This window comes from Schistosoma haematobium, chromosome 3 (assembly GCF_000699445.3).
Source record: "Schistosoma haematobium chromosome 3, whole genome shotgun sequence".
In the NCBI taxonomy this organism is placed as follows: Eukaryota; Metazoa; Platyhelminthes; class Trematoda; order Strigeidida; family Schistosomatidae; genus Schistosoma; species Schistosoma haematobium.
In genome coordinates this window covers 25,707,322-25,728,271 of record NC_067198.1, presented here as the reverse complement: position 1 = coordinate 25,728,271, position 20,950 = coordinate 25,707,322, and the positions used below count along the sequence as shown (strand labels likewise).

At 38.6% G+C, this 20,950-nt stretch overlaps 1 protein-coding gene across 1 annotated transcript in view; it reads left to right on the top strand.

The window, feature by feature from the left end:
- Positions 1 to 3,211: 3,211 nt before the first annotated feature.
- Positions 3,212 to 20,950, top strand: part of GID8_2 (Glucose-induced degradation complex subunit) — a 38,480-nt gene continuing 20,741 nt past the window's right edge. Inside the window, exons 1-8 of the mRNA XM_012944641.3 lie at positions 3,212 to 3,672; positions 5,279 to 5,786; positions 10,736 to 10,825; positions 11,681 to 11,823; positions 12,989 to 13,421; positions 14,600 to 14,711; positions 15,294 to 15,582; positions 17,047 to 17,196. Of these exons, the coding sequence (XP_012800095.1) occupies positions 3,494 to 3,672; positions 5,279 to 5,786; positions 10,736 to 10,825; positions 11,681 to 11,823; positions 12,989 to 13,421; positions 14,600 to 14,711; positions 15,294 to 15,582; positions 17,047 to 17,196 (1,904 nt within the window). The 5' untranslated portion in view covers positions 3,212 to 3,493. The remainder of the gene's footprint in view (positions 3,673 to 5,278; positions 5,787 to 10,735; positions 10,826 to 11,680; positions 11,824 to 12,988; positions 13,422 to 14,599; positions 14,712 to 15,293; positions 15,583 to 17,046; positions 17,197 to 20,950) is intronic.

The window sequence follows — 20,950 nt, the reverse complement described above, 5'->3', positions numbered from 1 at the left end:
GTCACGTATGTGACAACGAGAGTTCGCTACCTCGTCGACACTGGAGCAGAAGTGGAAATGCGAAATCCATTAATTTGGACGACACCTCATGAAAAGCATTCTCCACAATTAAGGAACTGATTGCTAAAGCGACAATGCTCGCACATCAGGACACCGAAGCACCCATTAGTATCGCAGTAGACGCATCCGACTCGGCAATCGGAGGAGTCTTACAACATTGGGTTAACAACTCCTGTCAACCCTTGGCATTTTTCTCTAGAAGGTTGCTAGACACCGAATCAAGGTACAGCACATTCGGTAGGGAACTCCTAGCTATGTATTGTGCTGTACGGCATTTCCAACACTATATCGAAGGCCGTGAATTCACTCTTTTCACGGACCATAAACCGCTCACTTTCTCGTTAAGCTCTCTTTCTGACAAGTACTCTCCTCGTGAGTCTCGACAACTGGACTACATTTCGCAGTTTACTTCAGATATTCAACATATTTCTGGAGCAAACAATGTAGTTGCAGACGCCCTATCTCGCATAACTTCCTTGAACAGTTTCCAAGGACTCGACCTTTTTAAACTCGCTCAGCTTCAAAAAGAAGACACTGATCTTCAGCACGAGTTATCGTCCACAACCCTTAAACTACGCATCAAACAGATGTGAACAGGTAAGGAAACCTTACTTTGTGACACATCTGCAGGTAGGGATCGCCCAATCGTGCCTAAACATTATCGACGCAATGTCTTCAATACGTCGCACAAACTTTCGCATCCAGGTGTTCGTGCAACCATCAAGCTTATAGCAGAACGGTTTTGCTGGCCTGAAATGAATAAAGACGTGAGGGAGTGGGCACGCTCCTGTGTAAGCTGCCAAAACTCTAAGGTTATCAGACACAATAAATGTCCCTTAGGCTCGTTTAAAACTCCCGATGCTCGTTTCGACCATGTTCATCTGGATTTGGTAGGACCTTTACCAGATTCAAATGGATACTCTTATCTCTTAACCTGCGTTGACCGTTTCACTCGATGGCCAGAAGCAGTACCTATCAAGGACATCACTGCTGAAACAGTGGCCCGCGCCTTCTTCGAACGATGGGTAGCAAACTTCGGCTGCCCTTCAACCATCACCACAGACCGCGGACGTCAGTTTGAATCTGAACATTTCCGTCGTCTGACCACACTTTTAGGAACCACTCGCTTCCGAACGACTGCCTACCACCCACAAGCAAACGGGTTGGTAGAACGTTTTCACCGACAACTAAAAGCTTCACTATCAGCTAAAAACGTTTCACAGTGGACCGACGCTCTTCCACTCGTCTTACTAGGTATCCGCAATGCAGTGAAAGCTGACATTGGATACACTGCGGCTCAACTCGTTTATGGAACGACACTTCGACTTCCAGGAGAATTCGTGGATCCTTCATCCTCTTCAATGAACATGGATCTAACCTCCTACGCGAACAGGCTTACAAACGCAATGCGTTCAGTTAAAGCTGCTTCCACTCGACCTCAATCAACTGATGTTTTCGTTCAACCTGACTTACGATATAGTACACACGTTTTCGTTCGTCGAGTTTATATAATCGATAAGAACGGAACCAACGATAGCATCAGCATCGATCGTCTCAAAGCAGCGTATTTAGAAGGAAATCCTATCCACGTCGATTTTCCTTCGGTACAATCGAACGACACGACTCCACTCATAATTCCGAATGTATCTGAAAATAAACTTAAAACGACGTGTTCTGGAAGAAGAGTAAGATTTCCAGAACATTTAAACGACTATTGCACGTAAGGCACTACTAGACATTTAATATTATCTCGAACTTTCTTTTTACGATGTATAATATATTAAAAAAAATTTTTAATATGCCTATATATTTTTATTTTTATTTCAAAAAACAAAAAAACATATTATACATTTTTTAAACGCTATTGCGTGTGTATGAGTTTATTTTCCAATGTTTTCGCCGACATTGTGTTTTTACGCACGTACGAGTGTATTTCGACATGCGCTTACATTTTCTTTTTTCTTTTCCAGGAGGGCTGGAAAAGAACGATGACGTTTATGAGGAGCTGAAATTTTCATTGTACTTTTTCTTTTTTACTATGTTGTACCTCGGTCCCATATAGTAAGGAAAGACGAACAGACACTGCTAATCCTAGCAAGCTATCAGAAGAGTGTTTACCAACGACAAACTCGCTGGGTTTAAACTTCTGGCTGGCCACGTCTTAGGGTCACCACGAACACACTAGGGGGGGGAGTGATCTGTAGCGGTAAATAAATCCCCAAAATAAATAGCTCTGTAAGTTTTCGACATTGGATGCTGACCATATGTTTTAGTGGACTCATCTAGCTGAAGGCGCTCGGTCAGGCATCCGCACCAGATCACGTGTGGTAACGCCGTGCTCAACTGCTACTGCAATCGCTAGCCAGATTAGATCAGAGAATTCCGATATATTGGTCATCGCCAAATATACTCTCCCGATCTCCTCGACTCTGTCTTTTGATTTCTCTCGGTGGGTACAAATTATATTGGAAGGTGTTGCTGGTTAAAGCGTTGTCATACACTGAATACCTGAGTCATCTTAAGTCACTGTCACTGCCGGTGTTGTCAGCGCATGTGTCATCGTTTTTCTTGCAGGCCAAAGCCAATAGGCCCATAGCCTCCTGAGTTAGTACCTTCTTATCCGTGCAGCAGAACATACAAAGCCAATGCGAGTTAGGCTTCGAGGATCTTTTGTATGCCATCGGACTTAGGCGTGTACACATTGTGTGGTACCACTTTTTACAGTCATCACACTGGATTCCCTCCTCAACGGGGAACAAACAATTTGGTTGCTCACATTTGTGAGTCTTACCAACCATTGTAATTAGATTTAAAAGGTTTAAAAACACACAGTGATCACGATGTGAACACAAGTGTTGGTCTAGGAGGAAAAAAGGGTATCTAGGACAAAAATTAGCGAAAAAATTTCAAACTTTAACCAAAGTACTTTTAGTTAAAGTAGACCAAGAGTGCTTTTTGGTGCAATAAGTACCCAAAGCAAGTATAATCACAACAAGTACAAAAATCACTGCCGTTTTTGAAACGAGCGCTTAGGTCACGTTGAAGCTGGTCGAAAATATAAACACAAAACAACATCAGATTACGCATACACACAATAATACTTAAACATCACAGACAAACAATTGATATCATAACTATCTATGTTGTACAACTAACCTATAATTATTAAAAAAATCCAGAGTACGATATCTTCTTAATTTAGGGTAGAAGTATTGGAATAGAGTTTTTGTATAATAAATTTCGTCAAACATTCTCTATATGGGTGGTAAAAGTGTTTAGAAGTTAGTGTTTGTCTGCATCCAATCTGCACAATAGGTAGGTACAGTGCGCGACTATCGACTTGTGGACGTCTCTTCACTATGCTTGGCAGCTGTTTTTCGACTATCACTAATCTATAATCCTCATATATCACTTGTACAAAACTATTGTAAATATGGACATTAGAAGGAGGACAACCTATTTGTCTCGAGGCGCTGATGGTCGTCCGTCGCACAACTACAGTTCGTTTTTTCAATCTGCACAGAAAAAATATTGCAATGCAGATCCTGAAAGTGGTATTCGTCTCGTTGGACCAATGTTTGAACTAACTGCTTGTGTAGAGCTTAAAGGAGAGTAAGTTATTGAAATGTACACGGAATACACCCATGTCCCACTTCAATTTCTAAGGAATGCTTTCATATGAGAGCGATCTTGTTTTGTCTTGCTTATATAAATGTAACTGGATAATGTCGTTAGGTATCCTAGTTATCCAACAAATTAAGTCAAAGACTAGGAGACAAGTTTCACTTATAGGTAGTTCTCGAGATAGCTAAAACGGGTTGTTTGTAATACCAGTAAATGTGCCCCTTAGACTAGAGCTTAATACCCACTTGTGTGGTTTTAGTTTTGGTCTGTGTTATATAACGTGGAATGGTACTGAGTGTTCGTGATTTAGACGGACAATAATAATGCTCGGTTCATAGTACTCCTGACGCAGTTTGTGTTGAAACCTGGAAGGGGGTCTAGTGAAATTTCCATTACATTTGAAGTTTAGCAACCTGCGCTAGGGTTGAGACTCGACTAGATGTTTTGTTTGTCAGTTTTCACGTCCACTAATCCGACAATGTTATTAACATTATCAAGATTTCTTGTTCCATAGTTCCACATTTTCATTTAGACTAGTGATCACGAAATAGCACTTCGGGGGTCTCAATTGACAGTTTGATTTCTGCTGTGCTATAGCCGAAATTTATAGAGATATTTGCAAATTTCAATTAGTAGAAACACTTGATTTAGCTGAAGCACAGATTTAACGCGTGATCCTGGACTATTCTACACGAACTAAACCACCTAGGCATGATTTATCCTTTTCCCATCAAGTTGGTAACAGTCCTATCCTTAGGAACGTGTTTTCACCTCAGTTTTTGCGTAACCCTTTCAGAAATTCTTGCATTTTTCTGGAGGACACGTTTTAATATCCACTGAATTGATGTGATTCGCGAAAGGATTTGAGTAAGGTAACTTGCTCTGCAGCCATATGACTCCTTCGTAGCTTGAGTATAACAATATTGCAAATACTTAACAGATATTAGAAATTGTTTGGGGTATACTGACTAAGTCTACACTGAGTTCTGGAATTTAAGTTTGCTTACCAACGACCTAAGCCATTTATTCTTTAGTCTTAAGGATGTTTAACCCAGATTATAATAGCAGTACGTTAGGACAGAGATTTTAGATTACCTATAATCAGTCTGAGGAGGATTCTTTCCAGCAATAGCTGTCAAGAAAGTGTAACTGCTTAATCCCTAATACTCATACATGTTTCCGTTAAGTTTATATGGGAGGGTACAGACTATCTAGTCGGAGTCCTCGTAATTATCGTGACCAATGATTAGAGACTTTGAATGACGACTAGAAAACTTCTGAAATGTGCCCTCACTCTTTGCTTCCCCTTAGATCTTTAGTTTGTAAATTATCCTGTTAATTGTTTTTATTCCATGACTCCATATTTCCCTGGATCACTTCTTCGATGCTTATCTTTTCTATTACTATCAACACTGTTGATACCGCTACTACCCTGGTATTTGCTCTGACAATTTCATCTCGTCGTGCGAATGAGGTATGTCAATTTCAATGTTTGTACACATGTACCCGGTTCTACGTTTGGTTCGACTGGCTGACTAAACTGTCCATAACCATACCATATATCAAGTTATTTATTTTTTGTTCTATTTGTTAGTGAGGAAGATTTTGAAACGATGTATCCGGATACATCACTTTCATTTGGCCCAACTATTTGTTCATTTGGCCTGAAGTATAACGATCATAATTACGCCCTTCCTTCAGGATTAACTCCTCCCTCAATGGCACCCCATTTAATGGATCTTCAAGTGCCGAAAAATAAATTTTCAGATACAAAGCTGAACAATCTCTGCTCGAAAAATTTGTTTGCCCAAAAGTCAGGCTGTAAATTAGGGGCTGAAGATAATGAGCAAAAACATAATATTGATAAGCGTTTCGATAGGCAAAGTTCACTTACTTTTAAACGCTCCACACTCGAAGGGAATGGTATGTACAGCAGTGATGGTAAAAAACACTCTAGTGGGCTATGGTATTCTAAATCCATAGATCTCGACGACAAAACGTTGGCGGATAGTGATTCGAAGGATCAGTATATACCTTCACGATTTGGCTCACAAATTTCCAATTATGAACAAATGGAGTTACGGTGTGAACCTGAGTTGAAGGTATGTTGAGTTAATATATTTTCACAAACGTTCATATGCTGTGCACTTCAAAATGCTTAATTTCGTAGACTTATGAAGATTAGAATGAATGTTTTATGTGTTTTCGCTAGCTTTGATTATGTTCGCTTAACACCATCGGTTTTGAGCTGTTTACGCAACTAATATTGACATACGCCTAGTTAGTTTCCAGAATAAACGATCAGTGTTTATTTGGATTTCTAGATAGAAAAAATGATTCCTTTCACCATTCTTATTACACAGTGAGCTTATGGTCTAAATTTCATTTATATACTGCGTAGTACTCAATATAAGACAAATAGGCAATAATTATGAAATGGATCAGGAACTTATTTAATAAGAAAGAAATCGGTGGTATTAAAATACCAAGAACAAAACTAATATCTTTTTAGATTTACAGTTGCATTTATGTACTTGACCACCTTCGGATTCCTTATAAAGTCTCGGTACTGGGAAATAATTAGTGATAAAGAAGACAGGGACCCCATGTCAATCCTACTCAACGTACTACAAGGCAAAACTGTGCATTTATTCAAGTTACTAAAATTCAGTGCTGATATATTACTTTGATAACAAGGAAAGAAAATTAGTCAGTATAACAAAGGTATTAATTTCAGTCAATCATAGTTATCGTAAGACCTTGCGTAGTTGCGCGTTAGCCTAAGTTGTCACCATTTAATCAGCAAGATATGAAATTAATGCAATGAACAGAGAGGAAGTTGAAATAGTGGGACTAGCATCGACAATACGAAATACTAAACATTAAACTGGTTCAAGAAGACAAAATCAGAAGTTAAGAATAAAGGAATATTGGGATGCAAGATCAAGATGTTAAAGAGTAAGTGTATTTGCACTACTGTGACCGGTTCTGAGTCATCTTAACCAACGTTTAGTCACTAGTCACGGTTACCACACCTAGGCTAATCAAGTAGTTTGAACTTATCATTAGTCAATAACTTCATGGGCAAACATCACCTCGGTTTTTCTTAAATTTGATCCTATTCCAGCCAACATTGCGCGTCAGGGTAACCGACGATCAGAAATACTTATACATCTTCCACTCAACTTAGTCGAAAGCGATCTATTTAGCATCTTTGCCTAGTATTCCAAGTCCGATTTCATTATTGCACATTCCGTTGCTCCATTATATGCCATCAATCCTTAAAAAGTACTATGGTCAAATAGAGCGTACTGCCGAAAAGTACACTTGCTCTCGAATATTCATACGGATGTTTCACCTAAACTGTAAGTGGTGCAAACGGGAAAATCCTAAGCAAAATTTATCCATGTCGAAATTCCGTCAGATAGCAACATCTTAACTGATGAAACTCTCAAGATAGTCAAAGCGGCCAATGATCTCATCTACTTCACTGTCTATGGTATGGTCAAACGGCATTGATGGTGACTTGTCTTGAAGCTACATTTTACATTTAGACTGATAGGAATAGATCTCGAACTTCCTTACATTGTTATACAAGGTCTTTAAGTCAATATGTTTCGTTAATTTCATCGCCAAACAACTATTTTATAAGCCAATTGCTGGTCAGCAAGTAAGCTTTTTAGAAAGGGCATTTGGGGGCTACCCTTTCTAGATTAGAAAGTTCCATCAACGTGAGAAGAAACGGGCGTGAGAAACGATGTGTTTTCGTCATCTCCGCTTATGCCCCGACAGATTACAGCCCGGATGCAATCAAGGATGAATTCTACCACCAATTATCTATTCTCCAGAAAGTGCGTTCGACAGATATTGTAGTACTAGCCGGAGACTTGAATGCTCAGGTCGGGCGTCTAGGCACAGAAGAGGATTGTTTAGGTGGCCGATGGGGACTTGTTGATCGCAGGACAGATAACGGGGACCGTTTACTGCAACTGTGCACAAACCACAACCTGTTTCTGGCTAGCACTAACTTTCGACACAGTCATCGCCGATGTGCCACCTGGCGTCCTCCCTCTGCATCTCAAGCCTGGACTCAGATTGATCACATCGCGATCAGCTACCGCTCTCGTGGTTGTGTACAAGACTGCCGCTCCTTTTGGAGTACCTATCTGGACTGTGATCATGCTCTGGTGTGTACCAATCTTACCTTACTTTTCAGTGGCCAACGAAGTGACCGCCACCAACGGATTGGTGTTAGCAAGCTGGTTGCAACTTTTGTTGCTAGTAAGTATCGAATCGAGCTAGCTTCTAGGCTAGCTACCATTCCACCGAAAAGTATAGATGAGCATTGGTCGCAATTGCATGACGCCATGAAAATGGTGGGTGCAGTCAGTTATGGGTTCGCGAAACGTCCCGCTCTTAAGCACTGGGTTTCTTCTGGTTCCTTACAACTCATTGAAGCCCGTCGGTCTACTCCGGGTGACCGTGAGTTTGACCATAAACGAAGGATGTTACGTAATGAAATTGGGCAAAGCTTGCGTAAGGACCGAGAAGCCTGGTGGTCGAAGCGTGCTAATAAGCTAGAAGCAGCAGCTGCATCTGGTAATTACCGGAAGCTCTTCCAACTCATCCGAGCCACTGGCAGCAAGAAGTCTGGTGTGAGCGAAACAATCTGCGAGGATGATGGGAGGCCGATCACTAACATCCATCGACGTCTTGGACGATGCGCAGAATTTTTCGAAGGGCAGTTCAACTGGCCTGCTGCTCCAGCAACATCGGTCAGACTGTTCTGCCTTCCATGGCCGGTGACGACTAATCCACTAAATGAGGCGGAAGTCCGCAAGGAACTCCATCTCTTGAAGCGTTACAAATCACCTGGCCCAGATGACTTGCCTCCGGCTCTTTTTAAAGATGGTGGTGACTTTGTGACTAAGGAACTGACGACGTTGTTTACAAAGGTCTGGGAGTTAGAGAGTGTATCAACGTCATGGAATGAGTCGATAGTTGTCCCTATCTTTAAAAAGGGTTCACGTCGTTCCTGTAACAACTATCGGGCGATAAGTCTACTTCCGATTGCGTCCAAGCTATTGGCTTCCGTCATACTTCGTAGGTTGTTCAAAACCCGAGAAAGATTGACTCGCGAGGAGCAGGCTGGGTTTCGTTCCGGTCGAGGATGTATTGATCATATCTCCACCCTCCGCCAAATGTTAGAACACCGTCATACTTATCAAAGGCCAACAATCGTAGTGTTTCTGGACATTAGGGTTGCCTTCGACTCGTTGAACAGGACTGTTCTCTGGAATTGTCTATTGAAGAAGGGTGTGCCTGAGAAGTTCATTAACACCCTAAAGGCCCTATATACAAACACCTCAGGTAGAGTGAGGGCATACAACCACCTTTCTCCATTGTTCCATTCGAGCAGTGGGGTTAGACAGGGTTGCCGAATCTCACCATTCCTCTTCAATTTTGCCATCGATGACATTCTGAAAACAGCTCTGATGGATGTAAGTAATGGTGGTGTGGATCTGTTGCCTGGAGAAAGACTTCTCGACATTGAGTACGCGATAATGCCCAAGCCATACAATCCGCCATTAATCAGTCGGCAATCAATGTCCGTAGGTATGATGTGTGCTTTGCACCTTCGAAGTGCAAAGTACTTCTACAAGACTGGCAGGATTCTAATCCTGTACCCACCCTGAGTGGTGAGCAGGTAGAAGTAGTCGATAAGTTCGTGTATCTGGGTAGCTGCATAAGTGCTGGTGGTGGCGTGAGTGATGAGATCACTGCACGTATGGTGAAAGCCAGAGCGGCTTATACCAATCAGGGCCATGTTTTGTGCCTTCGTGTTGTTAGTCTGGCTTTAAAAGGTGGGATCTACAACGCATCGGTGAGAGCAGTTTCGCTTTATGCTTGTGAAACCTGACCTCTCTGAGTTGAGGATGTTAGACGACTCTCTGTGTCCGATCATCGTTGTCTCCGAAGGATTGCTGACATCCAGTGGCAACACCATGTTAGTAATGCAGAGGTTCGGCATCGTGTGTTAGGGCACAGAGATGATAATGCACTTGGTGTCACCATCTTGAAACACAGACTTCGGTGGCTTGGACATGTTCTACGAATGTCGTCCCAGAGAATTACACGTCATGCATAATTTGCCGACACTGGGACTGGTTGGAAAAAGCGGAGAGGTGGTCAGTGTATGACATGGTGTCGTGGTATGAAAGAAAGCTGCAAAGGGTTGGCTTGTGTTGGTTCTTCACGACTCCCTGGCTGAGGTCCTAGAGATGGGGCAACACAGTGGCTAGAGGCGTTATGAGATATGGCTCAGAATAGAAGCCAGTGGCGATCCTGTTGTAACCTTCTTTTACTTTTTTTCATAAAAAATGGTTGTTTCTTCCTTAACTGAAAGATTTCTTCTGATTATACTTTTCCGTTTTCCCCGTTATTATTATTATTATTATTATTATTATTATTATTATTACACTACATTACACTAATCTGGTCTTTTTTTACGCCCCTTACCTCCTTTTTCTCTCTCTTCGAATTCTCATTGTTTTGTATGGCGCATATATATTTGGTGCCCTCTTGTACCAATATTTGTATTCAAATAAAAATATAAATAAAAAATGAAAATTTCTAGAAAGGTCTACGCGTGAAACGCTGAAATGGAAAGTGTAATTCCTAAGGGAATAAATGTGTGTGTGAAATTTCGTGATAATGGGAATAACAGTCAAACCTAACGAACATTTAAGTTCGACTGTTCAGACGACAGCCACGTGCTTCTGCTTATAGTGTTGGTTTAGTGTCGTCATAATGTTCATATCCTTCTTTAGTGCCTCGGTTGCTCAAACACAAAACGTATGGAACCCACATCTGAGGCATAGTAATTACAGATAGTTGTGTGATCACTGCTTCATTATGGGACGGGTGTTTACTTCCAAACTGTGGCGATAACTAAGTTCCTACTTAATATGTCGCGATTCGTTACGATACTACTTAAAGCTTGCAGTAAGTAGGCGATTCGTTAATAATCATGAGCTTTTACATCTTGTAGGTCATTGAAGTGCCCGAAGAACTTGCTGTTTCACCTTCTCAGTTAAGTGATTTGGATAGTGACACATCAGAAGTGGATTATATTGCAAAGGTAATCTTATTTTTTTACGATTCATACACTATTTCAGTATGTCATTTTTGCAATTTGTTATGGTAATACAGTTTATTAATGATTACATTTTACATCAGACGTGATCACATGGCCACTGAGATTGCTTAACCATGATTCTTTTCATTCAACATAATTTGAAGCTACTTAAGAGCTCTTAAAAACTGTAGATGGACTTAAATCTAGGTAGAGCATTTTCATGTTAAGTAACTGGAATTTGTTTGGATAAAATAGGTTAGCCAACTAGCTGTATTATATCTAAGAGTTTGTAGGTAAAATATTTTCAAGCATATGAGTTTAATCTTGTGGCAGACATTCAAGTCATTTTCAACAAGCCAATAAAATTTGATGTACATGTCCTTATTTTGCATTCTCTATCTTTCTGAGATCAAGCAATGTGTTGATTATCACTGCTGTTACTTACTCTGAGTTGTTTACTGCTTGCAAATGCACATACAATGTCGTAAATTCTCTGCTTATTTAATTGTCCTTCTGTAACCAAGTAGCAAACTATACCTTGTTAACGTTTACGCAGAGTAGTTGATCTGTTTCTTTAGGACTTTTGTCGACCGATGAGTACTAGTCGAATTAATGACTTCATACAATGTTGCTTTTGTTACTTAGGTTGAATTTTTAAATTTGCGCTAAATGTATTAATAGAGCGGTGTCTAATTATTGTTTCTTTTGTCGTCCAACATTCATACTATCGTTCACGCTTGGTGTTATCTGAAATTGACTACTTTCCAGCTGGAGAAAATACCAATCATAAGTTACTTTTTTAAAACAATGAACAAAATAAATGTTTTTGCATCAACGTTCCTTAAATTTGTATTTCAGATCGTTATTCCTTCTTCCAATGGCTCATATATTCAGCCGGCTGTTGATAACGCTTGGGTCGGTAATAATGTATGGGCTGATGTCCGCTGTGTATGTGGTCACTCTCAACCTAAATCCGGACTTATACGATGTCCCAAATGCAGGTTTGTCTGGTCTTTATATTTTTCAAATAAGCATAAAATCTTATTATAGAAAGATGTAAAACAGTGATTGAGTGACTAGTTAAACCTTTCAGCTTTCAGCCATTGGTTATTTTAACCTGTAGTTGGTCAAATGAGTGACGTTGACAAAATACTGAAATAAATATGCGTGATTTGAAGCTTACTGTTTTACTATTTTGTTTTACCGACATTCTAGTGACGTGGCCTAACTAACCTAAAACGTTAACTCTGAAGTTCATTTTGTTCGGTATTCTGTAGTTTTTTTAATTTTTTCCTTTGTTAAAATTCACGTTTATTAGAATAGCATTTGTTCAGGTGCCTTCTATATTTTGAAGTTATCCAGTAGTTTGTGAAGCGTAAACTGGTCTGGATATCTTGTTAGTATTCCTCTGCTGGTTGGTAATATGCGGATAAATCTTAGAGAAATTGTTCAAGTTTGATCAAATGTATCACATAAAGTGATAAATAAAATTATTTTTGCGATTACTAAACATTTTGAATGTTCCCTGAATAGCATCACGGTTGTAAAACTTTCATCTCAGTTAATATTGTGTGGTCTGGAAAATCTAGTTTCCTAATAATAGTTTATAAAACTTTTACATTAAATGAATACTATTGATGTATTATCTATTCAAACAACATAAAAGTTTTCGCACGTCGTCGAATCAAGTGTTAATGATTTAATCGACACAATCTAGTATATCTGTCGTGATACAATTTGTACAAGTCATCGTAAAATATGTCGTTCATATGATAAAAAGAAACGTATTAATGAAAAGCAAGTTTCCCGGCTTAAACTAGTGCACCCACTATTTACATATCGAAATGTGTGACGCAAAATTGCTCTTGATTTCAGTAATTAGTTTCAATAAGCACTTATTTATCATTTTACTTTTAAGCTATCTTAGTATGCAATTTAGCATCGTATTATCAAACAGTAATCTGTTTTGGCTGTGCTACAATAACAAATTTGTCTATTTCATTTCCTCTCCACTTTATGTAAATAATTAGCTATCGATTTATAATCAAGCAAAATTGATGTGATAAACATCCAGTAATTTACAAGCCAATTGTTTAATGTTTTTCATTTGATTGAAGAGTTTCGTTTGTGTTATTTTTATCTTTTTTATTGAATGTTTCACTTTAGTACTTGTCAACATGTACAGTGTATGGAGTCATATTACAATGTTACTATGCCTCGATTGAGTGATGGATATACCTGCAATGTATGTGGAAATGAAAATACTGAATTTCAAGGTACATCTAACCAATCATCGGACACAACAACAAATGCCAATGCAAACAAGGATTGTGTTGCTCTAAATGATGATACTACGAATTTTATTGATGCTGCTAATAATTCGTCAATAAAATTGACTCAATCTTCTGATGGGAACATTGGAGCTCAGTATGTAGAAGTTGCTGCTGATAGAGCGAAAAGATTGGGTCTTTTGTCGAATAACTGCAAACTGGATGCTGATGGTTCTACGTTTTCTGGGTCTTGGTCTGGTCACTCTGTTGTAAAAGAACATGATACTACTGGACGTTCTGGTTGGTCATCCGTGAATTGGGAAAAATTGGTGAGGCTAGGAACAATTTAAATGATAAGGAAACAAAATTAAAAATGTCGAATGGTTAATATGAAATCTTATTAGGAAAACTGATAAACTGTTTAAAGTCTTGTTTTTGTAGGGTTTCTAGAACTTGGAGAAAAACACTGAAATCACATATTCCTGTTATTTTAGTTTATGGTAGTATTTGTCTTTTCAGTTTGTAACTTACGTTAACATGTAAGTTCTTCATAAAATCTAATGTTCATTAACATCAACTTAGTCAATAATAGCCTCATTTAACTTTAAGCAGGTGACAGTACCATATTCTGGTGTTTAACTCTAATTATTTTTAGCAATGGTGGTCGAATGCTGTCAGTTAGATGAATGAAAATCTTTGATTAAACCTAGTAGTTGGACGCAGTTTTATCTGACATATCTCGATAGTCTGTCGTCTTAGTTTTAAGAAGAGACAAATTCTTTTGTAGTAACTACAGAGAAAAAGTTCTGACTAATACAGTACAAGATATTAGTTTCGATGATCAGCCGAAGCCCAAGTACTGTTTTGAAACAAAAATTATAGAAAACTAGACATTTAGTATCTGACTGTGTATGTTATTGACCAAATTTTCACTATGGGTTTGGTTTTGAAACTGATATACCCTACTGCTACTCAACCGTAGTGTGATCATATATTATGTGCAAAAAAATAGGCGAATAATTTTGATAGCAATATTTTCTGATTACTAGTGTAGAATTTCGGAATTTCAATCACATATAAACATTCTAAAATTCTGTAAATTCAGTATGTTTGGTTTTTCGGTTGTATGCTATGTGTATACACTGCACCCTGTTATTTGTTCTGTGGAGCGGTGACAGTAGTTGCCGAGACGTTCAACTTTTAACCACTAGGTCACAGGCTCAAAGTCCTGCTTCACTTAATTACACTTTGGCTGACTCTCACAAGTAGTATTTAGCTCAAAGGCCTGGGTATATAAGTCTGTACCCCTTAAATTACATCATCTCATTCATGTATATTTTGTTATTTAGTATTACTACTTTCTGATTTTTAATAAATTACATACATTCGGTGCTTTCTTGGAGATTATATATTCGGTATGTAAAAAACATGTTTCTTTAAGCGTGAACTTTCATTTTCCGTTGAAGTTTTCATTACTCGTGAGACAATTCTGTATTTTTCTACATAGAACGAAATTTCTCGTTCTGGTCGCAGGCATCATGGTGATACAGATGTCAATTTGAGAATGCCATCTCCTCCAAGAGCATCCAAGCGGAAGCAAGACCTAACTTCTACATCGTGTAAGTGATTTCACTCTCTTTTTGATTTGTTGTCTTGTTAATGTTGTAATTTAGTACTATCTGTATCGTTGTCTCTATTTCCCATATACATGTCTCCACAAAGCCTTTATTCCGCGTTAGTTGAAACTGTGTAGACGATGTTTGACCACACATATTTTAGTAGCATTATTTTATATTTATTTGTTTCATATTTCTGCATAATTCGTTATTCCTCTCATAATACATGACATGTTGTTCTTTAACTTATCTTTCTAAACCTGTGTTCGTTTTTTTAGGATTTTGAAAGCAGTCTTCGCTTGTTTTGAATATGCATGTAATCCCTAATCGCTTCGATTTGGGCACCCGGACAGTATCACAGCCCTCACACATCAAATGAGATTTGTGTGGCGCATATGTATTTGGTGCCTCCTTGTACCAATATCTATGTGTTAAAATAAATAAATGATATCGTTTGTTTAGTGTAGTTTACGAGTTGTTCCTCGAAACATTTCTCCGTTTTCAAGGAATCACCTCAATTTGTTCCATTGAGAAGAACTTTGGTCCTATTAAATTAGTTTCTCTTATTCATGCTTACTTTTCCAGATAATGACACAGAAGTTGCCGCAGCCGATTCGTCTTCTGAACAAAATTCCAACACTACCGTTATTTTACCAAATAGTGGTGATGAGTCATCTTCTGTAGATGTAACACCTTCGAGCACACCGTCAAATACTCCAATGAAACCAGGGACTTTACCACTCACTCCTGTCACTCCCACAAGTACACCTGGTGGCACGCTTACACCTGGTTCTGGATACAGTAGTTCTTCAGGTGTAGAAGGCAGTCCACGTCGTCACAGACTAGGTATTGATCGTTCAACTAATAAAGTCAGGTAACTCATACTGCATTTATTTACTCTATTTTTTCAGTAAATTGAAGGAAGTTTTCTGTTGAAAGTGAAATTCATCAGTTTTAGTCTCTACATCTGCTATAAGTTTTAATGTTTGAAACGCTCAGGAAGTTTTTTTAATGCTGTTTCACTATCATTTCTGTAACTATTTGAAATCCGAACACTAACTTTTTGCATAATATTCATATTTAATTACTAAAAGAAATGTTGAATTGAACAGGTCATTTTTCTGATTACACCTGTGTTGTACTCTGACCAATGTATGGGTTTATAACAATATCAAATGTTCTTAATAATTCTTCATTCTGGGATATTACGCTCCCACACATTGAAGTAGTCTGAGTAATACTGAATATTTATTGCATAGTAGATAAACATTTTTTTGATGTATATCACTGAAATGTAGAATAAGGGTAATCATTTTTTTCATCATTTATTTTATGTATTTACACGTTTATTATCCATTAATGGTAGGAATCACTTGCCAGCTTATTGGAAGCATCTAAAGTATGATTACTGATTGATAAGAATGTGTATGATAATGTCCATGCTACAACATGGCACGGTAGTTATGTTGACCTTAAATGTGAAATCAGTTGTTAATCTGATTTTAAATATCAAGTCCTTAAAATATTTGTCTCATGATTCCTGAAATCACCAAAAAGTAAATATTTGCCAAAATACTCTTGGTATTGTTTTGCTTGAATCACCCCATTGAGTGTTAAGACTGCAATTGATCAGTCTGTTATTGGCATATGTACATACTGTGTGTATTGCCTCGATATTGTCTTAATTCAGAAGCTTTATAAGCAAAGATGGATAGTGGCTAGCAGTGGAATCCAGGACGCGCGTTTCGTCCCATTTAGGACTCATCAGCTGGATGTACCTGCATCTCAGAGTTGGTGTTCACACTGGGACTCGAAACCATTACCACTCGCTTCAAACGCCATCGCGATATCCACTCAGCTGCTGATGGCGTTTGAAGCGAGTGGTAATGGTTTCGAGTCCCAGTATGAACACCAACTCTGAGATGCAGGTACATCCAGCTGATGAGTCCTAAATGGGACGAAACGCGCGTCCTGGATTCCACTGCTAGCCACTATCCATCTTTGCTTATTTGCCAAAATAGTTTGCCGTTTCAGTATTTCGAACAAGAAGTAATCATTCAGTTTTATTTCTGAGAAAACAAGTGTGAAAAAATACTAAATCTAATCGAAGTGTAATGAAATAAGATAAACTAATAACACCGTTTGACCACTGAGTAATAGTCAACATCGTATTGTTTTATTCAAAATTGATTACTGATTGACTCTAGCAACAAAATGGTAATAATGCCACATTTACATGAAGATTCAGTCCATCAATATAGATTTCTATGGTCTTGTTCAATAGTTTTTGTGTTGTTTGTTCCTTTGTTTATTGTATTCGATTTCTTTTTATCTGTAGAAGAGTTCTGTTTTCCGATGGCTCCAATTCAACGAAGCGTCGTTTTGACGCTCGAACTAATCCTCTTGGTGCAGCTTGGGCTAAGGACTATCAGGAAGCTGAAAATAATGTTTATACGAAAGCTCTGCTCGAACGTATACAGAGTAGAATGTAAGTATATTGTTGTTACTTAACCAACAGTCATAAAATGGTACTGGTTATGTTCGTTAACTTCCTAGTTTTACGGGACTTTAGTTCAGTCATTTGTTTGTTGTTCTCAGTTAGTCGGTATAATGATAAAACAAACCTCATATTTGACATGTACATAAAATTTGGTCCCATGTAACCCATATAAATTCTTTCAGTAAAAGACTTTGTGGAATTTGATTGATTTAAACATTTTCATCAATATCAATGACTGAAATCATCCAAATAATAATTAAAAACCATGTACCTTTCATCAATTTATATATAATAATACCACGCTTATATACAATATTGAAAATAATTGATGTTGTCTACTGTGCGCTTGGAAACATTTTGTAATATTTGTCTGGTCTGGAGTATGGAATAATGACCTGATATGAAAAGGTAATAACGTGATCTAGAGTCTCTACATTGTTTTAAAACGGTTAACATGCCTACCAAGATTGCTGTAGCACAGTTTTACTTTAAGAATCATATTGATGGTTGCTCATGAAGAGTGAATTAGGTACACAGTTTCCAAATGAGCTTAAATCGGCTAGTAAACAAACGACAAACGAAACGTGTATTATGTTTTGGTAAGTAACACTTTACTTTTAAAAAAATACGAACGAAAAACATGAAGATCATTTAAAAATACACTCTTTTATGATAAGGGTTTTAAGTAGGTTATTCAATATCTGTAGATTTTAAAACTCAATATGTCCGGTACACCGGTTGTGCAGTAATTGGTCGATCAGTGTTTAGAGTAAAGTAAGCCTAATAATGATTTTTTGGATCTCTAATATGTATATTATTTCATTGATTAAAGTTGTTTATTCGTGTTTTTATAGTTATTCAAGAAATAATAGTATTTCATCAATTACAGAGTGGTCTAAATGTTAGGCCTTTGCGCGAGATCAATAGGTCCTGTATTCGAGTCCCGCAAGTAGCATCGTGGATGCGCCGTTCCGAGGAGTCCCTTACTGGGACGAACCAGCCGTTCAATGCATCCAGGTTTTCCATGGTGGTTTAGCTTCAACTGACTCATGAATTCAACTTCTGAATAACAGACATTTAAAGAATTCAGTTATCGAAATTTTTACATTGTGATTATTCAAATGGTAATGATAAGCAGTAAATCATATATAAGAATTATGGATGATAAATGTCGACTTGATGAAGATAAAAATTTTTCAGAAGAGACAAACAGTTAACAATGACTCAGAAAACTGGCTTGTTCCGGAGTACATGTTTAGATTCCGACTATGTTCTAAAACGAGTACGCATTTGCTGGCACCCCATTGGATATAGAAAGACCATATTGAGTAAATCCACTAGAATTGATTTCAGCGATGAGTAGGGCAAAAAGCAAATTCCAGAAACAACGGAAGTCACACTTAGGCAATTCCGACAACGAGGCTGAACCAGGTGTTGCTCGGAAAGATTTAGGGACAGCCGTGAAAACGACAGCGATATCTATTGGTGATTTGAACCGAAGGGTTACGATAAACCAGTGGATTTCCGCGACATCTATTGCACTGACAGACTCTCGTAAACTCATCCCATAAGGGACTGAACATGATGAAGAGCGAAAACAAATCAGATCTAGGTTAATTAAAAGCCTACGGAACGATCTTGACTAGTGGTGGGCAACGAGAGCAAAAGAGATGGAAAAAATAACGGCTGTAGGTAACATAGGACAGCTTTTCGGACTAATAAAAGAAACCGGAATTTAGAAGTCCGATGTAAGTGAGACTATCTCGGAAAAAGTCGACACTCTCATCTGCTCCCACCTAGTCCGGACGTTTAGAACGATGGTCGGAGCACTATAGAGAACAGTTTAGCTCGCCTTCAGCTACTCTACAATTACCCACCATTCCCAGATAGCCTGAATGGAACATTGAAGTAGGTACCCCGACTCTAACTGAAGTTCAAAAGGCTACAGCTAATCTGAAACGCGGAAGAGCAGTGAGTCTAAATGGATTGGTTCCATAGTTCTCAAGAGAGGGTGGTCCAGTTTTAGCGACTAGGCTGACTAATATTTCAGCTAAAATCTGAGGACTAGATGTGATCCCATCAGACTGGTCGCAACCACTGTTTGTCCCAAAACATAAGAAGGGATCAAGATCATCATGTGATAACCATGGAGGGATTAGTTTGACTAATATAGCGTCTGAAATACTGGCCTCAATAATTATCGGGTGTCTAACAAAGACTCATGAACTGAATATACGAGAAAATTAGGCTGGCTTCGAATTCGATCGTAGCTGCACCGATCACATGTTCGCCATTCTTCAGATCCTAAAACACAGGTTTGCTTATCAGCGTCTGAAAAAGATGGTTTTTCTGGACTTGAAAGCAGCATTTGATTCTGTAGATCAAGATGGTCTGTGTCTGTCTATCGTTGAGAGGCGTATCTCAGAAGTACATAAAACTTGTGAAGGCTCTTTACTCAAACACTATCAGTCAACTCAGATCCTATGGAACACGCAGATGGCATAGTTTTGTTTGGCGAAGACACAGTGTTTTGGTAGCACTGAGCAACAATGCCAGGAAGTTTGTGATGCGTTTCTCCTTCCCTAAATGCAGATTGTTGCTTCAAGACTGGCTTGCGTCAACACCTGAACTAAGGATAGGGAGTGGAGTAGTCGACCACACCGAAAACTCCACTTATCTTGGAAGTCTGATCAGCACTAATGGTGTGGTGTGTGACAAAGCCTCTTCATGGTTTCAGAAAGCTCGTTTGGTTTTTGTCAACTTACATCACCAATGGAGAAGGCGAGGTATCCGTCTATCAACTAAAGGACGAGTATACTGCGCGGCAGTTCGTTCTGTTTTACTTTACGGCTACGAAACGTGTCCATTAAGAGTAGAAGATACTCGTAAGCTACTAGTTTTGATCACAGATGTCTTAGAAATATAGCTTGCATCTGCTGGGATCACCGGGTAAGTAATAATGAGGTTAGACGCATGGTATTAGGAAATGATGGTAAATTCGTTGATGAGGTTGTGAATCTACATCAACTGAGATGGTTAGGCTACGTATTACACATGCCTAATCACCGACTACCACGGTGAGCAATGCTGACTAGTTTTGGAGACGGCTGGAAGAACGTTAGGGTTGCCAAACGAAAATTTGGCGTCCATAAAGTCATTAACTTCCAGTGTGAGCCATGTCGGTAGATGTAAACTACTTGGTTGTGGTGCACGCGACTGTCGTAGCTAGTTGTGGGAGACTTTGGGTGACATGGCTCAGAGTCAATCACAATGGTGTAGGTGCATGCACTCTTTGTCTTCCCTCAAATTACTTTATACCTTTCTTTATACGAACTAATTCTTTTCCCCTGTATTTTATGTTTATATGGAATGTTTTTTAGATATTTTTCTACTATTGAAGTAACTGATTCTCTGAATTTGGTGTTCATTTTGTTGTACTAATAAGGTATGGCAATATGGACTGATGCATAACTTTATGTGGTCTTACGTTGTAGATGACTGACCGACTAGAATTAGAGAGGGCTGAGGACAGAATAATATTTGCGATTAAATTTTGGATTCTGAGGTTAGGTTCGAATCGATCAATCGCTAATGCTACTATGTGCATATGTTATCTATTCCCATTCTCTTGGTACTAGTATATCTTGCTTTGTAGATAATTACTAAGAATATCTGATGAGGCTTAGTGGTGGTTCTTAGCCAGTAGAACATTCCCTTAGTTGTTAAAACTGTCAGCTTCCAA